Genomic DNA, 12965 nt, shown 5'->3' on the forward strand with positions numbered 1-12965 from the left:
TGTGTGTGTGTGTGTGTGTGTGTGTGTGTGTGTGTGTGTGTTTGTGTGTTGGGGAGTAGAGGTGGTAGTCCAAGTTCTAAAAAAAAAAGAAGCCATGGACTCTGCCAACTCCAGCATTTCGCCTTTTCCAAAGATGAATTATTTAGAATTTTTTTTGCCACTTCGTGTTATTTTCCCAAAGCAGAGTCAAATGGCCCAGCAGCCCTGCCTTAAAGAAACCAACGCAATTAAACCAAATGGCTATGAACTGGTCCTGACAGCTTCCACCAACTTCATTTGATAAAGTGAGATGCAGACACACTCCGACAGACAAGCCCACACTTTATTCGCTGCCAGACGCAGCGCCAGTATGTACGTACAGATTCATCTATAGGGAGAAAAATCAGCTCAGCAGCTCATCACTAAAACCAAATAGCCATATAAAAGCCGCCTAGTCCGACTGCCCTGCAAGGAGTATCAGCGGCAACCACAGCGCCTATCCAGCCGGCTAATAAGAATAATTATAGCCAGGGCAGGCATTAATCAGCCTGGCAGATACAGGAATTCTGTTAACAAGGCTGAAATAAGTGCCAAGGAATCTCTGAAGACCACAGCACTTCAAAGGCTGTTTAAGCTTGGGGGATTCACTCGTGCTTCTCCTGCGAGCTTTCCTCTCTATCCAGTGCCCTGTGGAGCAGCAAGCTTCATTTGTGCCCCATTCATTCCTCTGAGCAGGCAAGGAGGACTTGCAGGGGCTGCAGGCTGTCACATCTGAGGAGTACGTGCTGACACCACTACTCCCTTCTACACTGTACCTGGGCCCCCACACACCCCGGATCCTATTTTAAATTACAGCTTTGTTTTCTAACCACGATCACCTTTGCTTTATCTAAAGCTCAAACAATGGACAGCATGTGGCATAGCGAGCAATGGTCAGCTGATCCTTAGCACGGACAGGATGGGGTCCTGCCATGACTGAAAAAGTGATTTCAGTCTTCTGGACACCCAAGTCCTCATCTATAAGAAGAAAATGACAGACTTTCCCAAGATGTCAATCATGGATGGATGGTAACCGAGAGCCTGGCTCTCAAGTGATAGCTATTGGTGTTCTGTGCCTGGCAGGTGCCCAGCCCTCACAGAAGCCACCAGAAAAGAACAAGGCTGGGAATGAGGCTCAGGAATACAGTGTACAAGGTCCTGGTTTCATTCTCTAGTACCATGGGGGGAGGTGGGGGAAACACAGTCTATCTTGTGCCATGCATTCTGTATAAGACTGCTTGGTGCCCCTCCAAATCCCAAATCCATCCTTCCGTTTTTCACAGTAGCTGACAGATGGCCGCCAGGTTCCTCTGTGTTTTCTAGCTTCCCTTGCAGCTAGTGTGACATGGAACTAAATTGTCTCCAATGGAACATACACAGAAATGATGTCACTTCCTAGCTTGGCCAAAGAAGTATCCATTATAACATCCAAGCTGTTTCCCTCCTTTGGGGGGCTGAAAAGTAAGGGTGACAGATAAATTGATCTTAAAAACCAGATGGAGGGATCAACAACTTGGGGACAAGAATGGCTGTGTGAAACAAGGGCCCACCCAGGGGGGAGAAAAGGGGGTCTTACTATTTGAACCACTGTGCTAGAAGTATACCTGTTAAGGCAGTTTAGCCTGCCTAATTAGCATAATACCCTTTTACAGCAATTGAATTTGAAAATAGAGGTGTGATGCTTTTGTCATTTAAAAGCTATTTCAGTAGATTTGCAATTTAAAAAAAAAAGATGTAGAGAATATATTAATCACTCTCCATAATCTCTAGGTCTCATGCTGCACACCAGTTAAGGTTTTAGCCCCACCTACCACCACGCTGCAAACTTTTCATGGCTACTCACTACACACACACACACACACACACACACACACACACACACACGAACATTCCCATTTATATATGTTTAGTTAAACACACCCTATGTGTTATCCTAAGGGGATAAAAAGAGAGCAATTCCAATGGGCTCCCTACTTTTGGAGAAAAAATCGAGTAGGGCTATAAGACTTGAGAACAATGACATTCGGTGTCCTGAACAGGAGCTATGACATGAAACACAGACTGCCTGGCCACCCTGAAGGAGCCAACAGTACACAGTCTCTCCAGCCCCTCCTCCTGCTTCTCCCCTCCCCCAGTCATCTCCTCCTCCCATCTCAGTACAGGGAACTCAGGTGCCGGTTCAGAAGGAGCCACACACTTCACTCACCCACACTTTAGGCTTTTCCCCTGAGCCCGGGGATGCTCTTCCATTGTTTCTTTCAAAATTCTAATTACCCTCAAGGCTCAGCTCAAATGTCACCTCTTCAGCAAAAGCAACCCCCACCCCCAAGTCAAAATGAATCCCACTCCTCCCTGCTTCTCCCCAGTGCTGGGCTGGTGTCAGGGCTTGTGCTGTTTTCATCATGTATCCCTCCAGCCCAGTCAACCACCCAGCGAGGTGCTGTACCTTGGTCATTCGCTGGGAACTCCCAGTACTGGAGGCACTACTCTATCACAGACAGAGTAGGCACTTATGAAACTCCATACAAATGAAGGGATGAAGAACAGACAGGGGCAAGGAGGGACTGAGTGGTTCTGGCCTGATCCTGATCAGGTGGGCTTATTGAGAAAACTTCAAGGCAGAAGAGAGCTTTCAGGGCAAAGGGATTTACATGGGAAGCGCAGGGTAGGAGGGCTAGGAGGCTCAACAGATTCCATGAACATTAGCAAGCAGGTCCTTAGAATGAACTAGCTAAAGCAAAAGAGTTGAAAGCGAACACAACAGGTATCCCCTGGGAGGAGAATCACTGGGGCGCAATGCACACAGGTGGGAACCCCAAAAGGATCCATCAGAAAAAAGATGACCTTGGAGGGGAGCTGGAGGAAACCAACAAGAGGAGCCAGAAAGTTGTCCTTCTGGGGAACCTCCAGGGCCTTCCTTGGCTAAGACAGGAAAAGCATAGTGTGGGTGAGCAGGGTGTGGGTTTCCCTTAGAAGAATGGACACAGCTTAAACCCATGCTTGGGAAAAGCTACAAAACAAAGGGCTAGGGTACAGGTGGAGGTCACAGCCCAGAGGGTCACCATGCAAGTAGCAGTGGCAGAGGGCAGCGACACTGAGATTCTATTGCGGCAGCAAGACCTGAGGGAAGACATCTCTTCAGCTTGCTTATCTATACACACCATTTCCGGGCTCAGTGTATCTGGAAAGTGATAGTCAGTCCACCCCTGCCTCAGGGGTCAGGCTGAAGCTACAGCCTGTGAGGTACCAAGGGGCAGAGTTTGTAGATGGCATGTCGGCAGTTCAGAGACTTGGTTCGTGAATCTGCATTGGCCAGTGGTACACAAAATAACTTATGTCTCATCAAGCTGTGTTCCCCCTGTGCCTTGGTTGTTGGCTGTGGTCTGTTTGTTTGCTGGGTGTGAGGGATGGAACCCAGAGCTTCACCAGCACTCTTCCACAGAGCTGCAACCCCAGCCCATTCAAGGGCACTCTTTTTAAATGTCTACCTCCTGCTACCCTCTGAGCTGCTTCATACCTAAGACTGCAAACTGACCACTCCAGGGAGAATCAGTCACATAAACCACAAAGTGAGTGGCAGCTGGGAGTGGTGGCCTGCGCAATCTGTGCAACCATAGGCCGTGGCCCTGCTTGACCCAGACACATAAGCCAATTCAATGGTGGGGAACATTTGCAGCTATGTCCAACAAATACACAACTTACAAGGGCAGGCTCCTGGTGGGGGGAAGTAAAGGGGCTAGGATCAGAAGCCACAGGACTATGGGATGTTTTCTGCACATGGGCTGTGGCTTTACAATTGTGGCTAGACCAGTTCTTGGAGGCAGTCATTTCCAGAAAACCCCTCAGAGGTGAGGTATCCCAGTAAGCAGCTAGAAAGGCTAGTTTGCACGCAGCCAGGACTCATGGGGGCTGGGATAGTAAAATCCTAATGCCAGCAGGAGGGGAGGGGTGGAGGAAGGCCTCCCCTGGGACCCTCGGGCCATCAGAAGTGCAGTCATTTAGCCTCTATGCAGCTGAGGCCTGGCTGGTATAGACAGCATCCACCATGTGCGCTGCAAAAGCTTGAGGTCTGTCTTCTGCAGGGGCTTGGAAGGGAAACCTAGGGCTGGGTCTGGAATTCCACTTGTCCTAGACGACACAAGGAACCAAGCATATAATGGCACTTGGGGAATCTGCCTTTCTGTACCATGGCAGGCACTAAATAAATACACCTCGTGGCTGGTTAAGATCAACCAGTGTATCTACGTGAAGATGGTGTCTGTGTAAGGAGTGAATGGAAAATGGAGGGGGGGGGGGGGGGGGGCCCAGGAAAGATTCCTTGGGGGGGGGGGGGGGGGGGGAGGATACTGGGCCAAACCACCAAGAGGCACCAAGGGTTTCCAGAGGGTAGAAGAGAAAGGGGCAGTAACGACGAAAGTAACAGGTAGAAAAGTTGGGAGAGCTGGGCTCTCGGGTCTTTGTGTATAAATCCGAGCCTAGCCGGCTTCAGGAAAACCTGGAAGGCAACGCTGAGGCAGATCTAGCCACAACTGAAATGATGGGGATGGTGGATGGTACACGATTGTCACCGAAACGCTCCGGGCCAGCCAGTGACCTTCGCGGAAGGAAGTTGGATCCTCTTGCTTCCCTGGAAAAGCAACTAAGCATGGGCTAACGAATGAAGAGCGACCCGGACCGGCCGCGGCTATGGCGGGGCACAGTAAAGGCTCAGATTTCCGCCCAGCCGGGCACGCGGGCCGGGGCCGCCCGCACCTTCCGGGGCCAGGAGTTCAAGGTGAGCCCGGCTCCCGGCGGCCAACAGGTAGAGAGCGCTGTGGGGGAGCCGGCCAGCGGCCACTCCCCCGACACACGTGAGGACCCGGCTCAGCCAGGCCGGGCGGCTCCGGGCACCCCTGGCGCGGGCCCAGGAGGATGTGCACCGGGCTCGGGTCGGCCGCAGACCGCTCCCCGCCCGACCGGCTGCCCCGCGCTCCGGAGCCGGGTCTCCCGGGAGCCGCCCCGGACACCGGGGGTGCCCCAGGCCCCGCGCAGCAGCCGCGCCCCCCCCGGGACCCCGCCGCGCCCCACGCGCACTCACCCAGCGACAGGAGCGCCAGCAGCAGCGGCCTCGGCGCCGGGCGCCCCATGCTCGGCCGGCGGGAGCGACTCTCCGCCTCCTCCTCCTCCTTCCCCGCCGCCGCTCCTCCTCCTCCTCCTCCAGCTCCGGCTGCTCCAGAGTCGGCTGCTCCGCCGGGCCGCGCGCCTGCTCCGCTCTCTCCCCGCCGGCCGAGCGAGCCCAGCGCCGGCGCGGACGTGCGCACCTGGCTCGGCGCGGCCCTCCGCCTCCTCCCCTCCCGCCCTCCGCCAGCCGCCGGGCCCCGGAGCCGGCCCCGCCGATCCCAGGGCGCAGCCCCGACCGCCTCCCGAAAGCAGAAGGGAAGAGCCGTGGCGTCCGCCCGCCCGCGCCTCCCACCCGGCGCTTTGCCAGCAACAAACACAAACTTTCCCAAGCCCCTCCCCGCTCCAGGTAACGGAGGAGGCGCCGGGGCCACCCGCTTAAAGGGGAGGAGACGCCCGAGCCCACCCAGCCTTCCCCTCGGGCCCCCACCCCTCGAGAAACTTTCCTCCGACCTTTAAAAGTTGGCCTGGAAGGCTGGCCTGGAAACCCCATCGCTGGGCCCCTATCCCGGGACGCCCAGCATTCCTTCGCTGTGGAATCCCCACGAGGGTCTCGCAGCCAGCAACCCACACGTACACCCTCTGGTTCCCAGCTGAGCATGCCACCCGCCCCCTGTTTAGCCCTTGCTAAAAATAATTACCCAGCTAGGATTGAAAGACCTTCAAAGGCTGTGAATTGCCACCCCCTCAAGGTCCAGAGGCCTGGTGTGCTTGGGAGAGATGGCCAGGCACTCTGAGTCAAGCATCAGATCCCACAAGCCTCGGACCTGACTGCCCACCACCCTGTAGTTGGGTGGGCCTGCCTCCATCCTCTCCAGGTCCCTGTGGTACTAATTAGAACGACTTCCAACGAAGGTGCCCGTAAAAAAAGAAAAGAAAACCCACACCATCCTATTCTTAGCTGTAGTGTTTCAAATAGTGTCTGCCGCGCGAGACTATATTCATTGCTGTAAGTGGACGCGACTGGGTTTCCATTAAAGACTTTTTCTTCCCACAATAGAGTTCTGTGCTTTGGATTTGAATACAAAAGACTCCACAGTGCTGGGGGGGAAAAATCAGTGTTCCTTGTTTAAAACTTCAGAGGGATGATTCAGACACTGAAAAAGGCTCGCTGGTATCCCGCGACCCCCTCCTCCCCCCGGCCTCTCATTAATATATGTGAAACAAATCACAGATGTTCCTAGGGAAACTGCCCTCTTTGGTGCAGAACATCGCCCGTTCTGACTTCCACAAGTGTTTCTCATTTCTGCTAACTGACATGTGACTGTGAAGTCAGGTGTGAAGCCTCCCGAAAGAGACTCTTAAAAATTTATTTCCAGCCAGGCATGGCGGCCTTCACTTCGCTCTGGAGGTAGAGGCAGGATCACTTCAAGGGCATCCGAGGCTTCAAACAGAGCTCAAGGCCAGCATGGGCTACGAGACACCCTGTTTCAAAAGACCAAAAGAAAGAAATTCCTGGTGTTTCAACAATGGGAATTTACCTGCAGGGTGGCAACAGTTAAACAGAGTTAAAAATCATAACTTTGGTGTCGAGTATCTTTTGCCTCAACGATTTTTTTTTTTTTTTTAGTTTCCATCTTGCCACCAAGCCTTCCCCAGAGCTTCCCTGCCCCCACCCGTACCCCAGTTGTTCCTTTTCCCTCCCCACCTCAACCTTTTCCTAGACTTTCTGAGGGAAGTTTAATTTTCTTTTGTTTCTCTCCATTCTATGAAGCCCGAATACGAGCCTAATGTTAAGTTTTGAAATATGCCGGAACAACAGAGGAACGTAAGGCCTGGCTCCTCCGGAAGCTCGGATTTCAGCTCATCAATCTTCCTGCTTTCCTACCACCCAGAATGCTGAAGTCTGGCCTGCACATTTTGGCACTTGGTCAGGGTCAGCTCAGCACAGGACGTGTATTGTCTCCACCTCTAATAGCTGGAGGACCTCAGAGGCTGACGCATCGTCATCTTATATCCCCACAGTGCTGGAGAGGAGTTCTGTGCCCTTTGTTTTAACAAACCAACCCTGGACCTTGGAAAGCCCGCCCTCCATGTGCAGAGACTCTGCGCCAGACCCTGAAACTACAGCCATGAGTCAGTTCCTGCCTCTGGGGTGCTTATAGCCAGCTCAGCGGCTTAGTGGGTGTGGCAGCAGGTGCAAAGGACAGTCAGGAACCAGCCAGGAAGTGATCAGTGCTGGGGAGGGTTTTACAGACCTCACAAAAGGCTAACTGTATAGTGAGTCCAGCAGACCAGGAGCTCGATAGATGTGGACTACAATAAGTGCACACGTAACGTGATAGGGGCAGGGAAGATCCTTCTCTCCCCCATCCCAGCACCCAGGTGCGATTAAACTAACGGTACACTTTATAATCACAGAAAGAACTGTGGTGAACAACTCCACAGGTAGGAATAAATGAGACTGTCCAGGCCAGGCGAGTGCAAAGAAGAGGAAGTGGATCCAGGAGGTCAACTGACTGGCAACCAGTCAGCTGTGTCATGAGAATAAACTGATGAGCCATTGATGGAGCAGAAAATAAGCATGAATTAATAACACCAGCTACTGGGTTCCACTACCACTCTTTGCACTGACTACCAGTTGATACTATGTCTCTGACGAAGAAGCCCATAGTAGCTCCATTCATCTGCCTGGGAGCTGATGATGCTTCCCTTATGACAGGCGTTTATTTGCCGGAGTGAGTAACTTTCTACAACAGGTTAAGCCTCTTGCCCCAACCTGTGGTTCTGTTTGGTTCCTGTACGGGCTTGACTGAGGCAAGAAGACTCACTTTCTAGTAATCCTAATTAACCCTCCCTCACCCCGAAGGAGGATGAATCCCAGCTTGGGTTTCACTGTGATACTGTGACCATCAAGGGCATGAATCCCAGCCACCCTTTATTAGCTCTTCATAATAAACACTTGCCTGCAGTTGTGGCCTCTGAACACCCTACGAAAACCCTCACATACTCTCCTCCCAAACAGATATTCCTTTTGAGATACAGAAAAACAAAACAAAACACTGTATCGTTTAACTTTGAGAATGAAAATGTTAAAATGTTTCCAAATAAATGAGTTTGCTAATTTTTCTTAAGATTCATCTAGATGTGGTAGGTTTACTCAGTTACTGCCAACAGCCTCTGCATGGTCTCCAAATGACCTTGACCGCCATGGTATGGGTCTTAGAGAAAAAAAAAAAAAAAAAGTTGTGTTTTCTATGGAAACATTTTATCCCTTGTAATCACTTTCATTCAAAACTTCCTTCTGTGTTTGGAGGTAACTTCCCCATTGAAATTAGGGGGTTACTAATCCAAGAGAAATGTAAGGGTTGGGAACTTTACTCAGAGGTAGGACACTTGCCTCTGGTCTTATTCTTCAGCAATGGAAAGACTGGGGAGGGAGGGAGGGAGGGAGGGAGGGAAGGAGGGAGGGAGGGAGGGAAGAAGCCCAAATGGTAGAACTAGAAAAATGGAATTGGAGTTTTTAAAAAGAGAGAGGATGATGGCTTGGGAAGGCCACACCTGGTGAGGAGTGAGAGCTGGTGATGCTGTGAGCTCTGGGAAGCTGTGAGTGCCCTTCTAACAGACAAGGGGAGGAAGGGGGCTAAGCAGTTGGCTGGAGGCCTGCTCCACTCTGTGACTCCTCCTTCTCCCATACTGCCAATCCTTCTTATCCTTCCTGCTGCCCTAAAAGGCCAAGGTGGGAAATGTTAAGGAAGATGTTCTGGGGACTGTAGGCTGCCCCAAACCCACCTCCATGGAACCAAAAATATCCCACAAGCACCGCCCCCCCGGCAGCCCCCCTTGCGGGACAGTGTGAGAGAAGCACATGTCGAGGAAGCCCTGCTGTAAAGCACCCTGCAAACAGGAGGCATGTTATGAAGTCTCCGTGGCCCTGGCCCTGGACTCACACAGTAATGGAGAAGAGACGGAGGAAGGGGGGCAGGGAAGGAAAGGCAGGAGGAAGGATCGAGGGAGAAAGGAAGGGCTAGCTGGTTTGTACTCGAGGCTACCCCTTCTGGCCTACCTCTTGTCCTCCTGTCCAGCTGAAGCCAGGGAGGGAGCTTTCTATCAGGACAGTCTCTTCCCTGGCTGTAAACATAAGCCTAAGGGGTAAGTAAAGGCACGGGAAGAATGGGGTGTGCTCTTCTCTTTCCTTCACCTGACCCCACTAACCTCAGAGGTGTGAGTGGAGCATCAATCCAAGCACTAAGTCTTTACAGACTACACTGGCTGTGTAGGGTCACAGGCTAGTGACAAGAGGCCCACTACAATCTGATTTTCAGGTAATCAAACAATACCTTTTTAGTAACATGCCCTAAATATTCTATGAAGCACTGTAATATTGAAAAGTCACTCTTCATTTTTCTGAAACTCTGGTTCAGCTCAGCATCCCATGTTTTCATTTGCTGAGCCTGTCAACTCTCTGCCACAGAAGAGTTGCCTTATATGGAAACAGTCCCATGGAAGGACTGGAGAAGACAATGTGGAGCTCCGAGTAAGCTATCTTCAGATTGTTTTGAAGTTTTGTCTTTTAAGGAAGGGATCATATTTGTTTGGAATATTCGAAGAGTCACTGGTAAAAAAAAAAATAAAAAATAAAAAATAAATGCCAAGAGAACCTGCCTAGTTTGTAATGGCCAGAGCTGGCTCAGAGCTCTATGGCACTGCCCTGTAGGGTAACATCCCCTCATCTCTAAAACACATTCACATTCACCCTGAAGGTAAGTTAAGCCTCCCTGAGAAGGGATCTATTAAGCAGTCTGCTGCATTAGGAGGAGCCATAGATCAGCTAACCTGAGGGATGGCCTTTCCCTAAAATGGGCAGTTCATCCGAATGCAGCTTACCCTTGCAAAGTCCAGCCTTTGTTCTAACTCACAGTAGCAAGGGCTGGGCAGGTGTCCTGAAGCTCAAGGACAGAGCTCATCTGCAGACGCCACTGTTTTTATGGGGAAAGTGTAGGCCTACTCTGTAGACAGGCGTGAACCGCCTGATTTCAGGTCCTAGGCAAGAGCAGTGCTCACTCTTAGCCACTGGCCCATCTCTCTGGCCCTCTCTAAAAATACGTGTTATTAGCATGTGCCTCTGTGTGAGCATGCGCAGGTATGCATGTGTGGCACAGTGCATATGGAAGCCAGGGGACAGTTCATAGGAGGGGCCCGGTCCTCTACTTCCATCGTGTGGGTCCCAGGAATGGTACTCTGGTGGTTAGTTTTCAGGGTAAGAGCTTTGTCCACTCAGTCCCCTCCATGGCCTGCATCTCCTCATTTTCTGTCTATTTTGTAACTCCCCATCCCCTTTAGCTCAGCCAGCCCCTCACTTGCAGGGTGCATTTTGCTACTCTAGCTTAGAGAGGATACAGGAGTGGATATTTCGCTGTCCATGATCCTATGGGTACGTCTCATTCCAACAGCGGCTACATCCATACCTCGTGACGTCTGAGTTTGACCTCACAGTGACTTTCGAGGGTACCCTGCCCATTAGAACACTGGAGCTCTACCTCTGAGTCATAGACAGCTGCCCTTCTCCAGCTGAGACAGGTCTGCCCTGGCTGGGATGATTAATCTGCCGAACAGATGATTTCATGCTTAACCCAACACCGAGAACAGCCAACATCCAGAAGATGATTTCAAACTTACTGTCTCTAAATATTTTTTTTTTAAAGCTCAGCCGAGAAAAAACAATATTTATGGAGGATTACTTGAAGAAAATGCAGCCTGTACATTCCAGAATCCCTAAGATCTTCCCCTGTGTTATGAATTAAAGAGATTGTCATCGAGCTTAATACTCGGATACATCACATCGGCACCCCCATAAAGTTGCTTTTACTGATTGCTCTTTGTCATGATGCCATCAGCCCTTATTGAAGGATGCCCTACGAGAAGAGCCGTGAGCACTTTGTCATTGTGTTGTGCGCAGGACGGGTTTACAGACGCTCTCTGTCATGCCAGCCAGCAGCCTCTCTGCCTACAACGACACAGAAATGGTATTCTGGTCCCAGCTTCTCGGATGATCTCTTGCTAGGGACTGACTTGTGTTTACCTCCTGCACTCTGTAAATGCTGTAATTTTTGGTGTTGTCCTTTCCACGGCACGCAGTGGCTGGAATGCTTAGGCTGAAATCTGTGACTCCCCACCAGCACACAGACAAGACTCTCACAGGTCCTCCCTCCCAGCTCGTCAACACCCCCCCCTCCCGAACCCTTACTTCCCCACCTCCCTCCTTTTACTCCTGTTTCCTTGTGTAGACGCTATTTTGCTCTGCTCTTTATTGTAAAATCCAGTCCTCAGCTCCTGCCCTTCAGAAGACATTTTAAATCCGAACTCCTCATTTGCAGACAACATGCAATGAGGTAATCATCTCTCTGAGCTCTGCTTGGCTGCCAAGGGCTGCAGTGAGATGAAGCCTGTGTGGCGAGGAGGGCACTGGGACCGGCAGAGGGCCGCAAGCTCTGGGACAAAGAGCCTCGTCTCCAGGAGCAGCCAACAGCCGCTCTTCTCACCTAGGAGCATGCACAGTCATCCGTCTGCAAGGGGTGGGTAAATATTAGGAGTGGTTTGCTTTCGCTAAGCACACAGTGACTGAGGGTTGGAGTGGCCTGAGTGTCCCAGGCCAACGAGTGGCAAGCTAGTCCAATAACGCGCTGCTACCTGCACGGAATCAGGATGGTCTGGAAGCCACTCAGAACTCCCTTCTACTTCATGCTGGCTCTTCTTGTCCTTGCCTTGACAGTGCCTCTTACCCTCTTCACACGGCCAAGGAAAGCTCCAGATACACACTGATTTGGTAGAGTCCTTCCTTTAAGACATGACCTCAGAAGTGAGCAATGAGGTAACAGGGAAAGCAGGCCCAGGGAAGTGGAGAGCCAATTGAGATCTACTACGGCGGTGTGTCCCCTCCCCCGCCACGTAAGGGGGCCTTAGAAGGGTTTTTTTTTTTTTTTTTTTTTTTTTTTTGCAGGCTTTGACTCACTGATTCCCCCTCTTTGCATCTGAGGTTGGCTCACAGTGGTACTAATTCTCCTCTCTCTGGCCAGCATCCTCCTGTGCCCAGGAGACAGAAGTTGTCTGTCCCCTCCTTCACTCACATGGTAGAAGAGGCTGTGTCCTGGGCCTCTGGCATCATGTCCAACACACAGTAGGTTTGCTCCATCCAATACACAGCGGGTCAGTAAATGCCTCAGGTCCAGCTATGAGCTCTGTTTTTATAATTTTTATAGTCCAGAGTGCTACGTGGACGTTCATTCAGGGAAAAATAATAATAATAATCTGAAACCACTAATCTCACCCAAGCCTCACATTTTACAGATGAGGCATATGAGGCTCAGAGAACCTAAGCAACTTCTCTGAGATTCCACAGCACATTGCGGTAATTGTGGAATATTAAAATCAGTTCACGAAGCAAGCCAAGGGCAGGCCAGGGAGCCAGCTAGAGCTGCAGTGTGAATTGTTAAGGCTTCCAATGGAGAGTTTGACCAGCCCTCTGCTGGATTTCCAACAGGAAACTGCTTGAAATAAATGAAGTTGGAAAGTTCTTGAGCTCTGATTAAGGACATGAGTGATATGAGCTAGGCTTTCTCTCCTAGAAGAAGATATTCACCCTCCGTAAGTGTGGTGGTTTGAATGATAATGGACCCCTTAGGCTCACATATTTGAAGATTTAGTTGTCCATCAGGGAATGGCACTACTTGAGAAGGATTGGGAGGTGTGGTCTTGTTGGAGTAGCTGTGACCTTGTTGGAGGAAGTATGTCATTGAGGGTGGACTTTGAGGTTTCAAAACCCAAGCCAGGCCCAGTGTCTGTCTGTCTGT

General features: G+C 51.0%; 1 protein-coding gene across 1 annotated transcript in view; it reads right to left on the reverse strand.

The window, feature by feature from the left end:
- Ptgfrn (prostaglandin F2 receptor inhibitor) overlaps positions 1–5459 on the reverse strand; it is a 69902-nt gene extending 64443 nt beyond the window's left edge. The window contains exon 1 of the mRNA XM_055628431.1: positions 5096–5459. Within this exon, the coding sequence (XP_055484406.1) occupies positions 5096–5144 (49 nt within the window). The 5' untranslated portion in view covers positions 5145–5459. The remainder of the gene's footprint in view (positions 1–5095) is intronic.
- Positions 5460–12965: the final 7506 nt, after the last annotated feature.

The sequence above is a fragment of the Psammomys obesus genome, unplaced genomic scaffold (genome assembly GCF_907164565.1).
Source record: "Psammomys obesus unplaced genomic scaffold, mPsaObe1.curated_primary_1811, whole genome shotgun sequence".
In the NCBI taxonomy this organism is placed as follows: domain Eukaryota; kingdom Metazoa; phylum Chordata; class Mammalia; order Rodentia; family Muridae; genus Psammomys; species Psammomys obesus.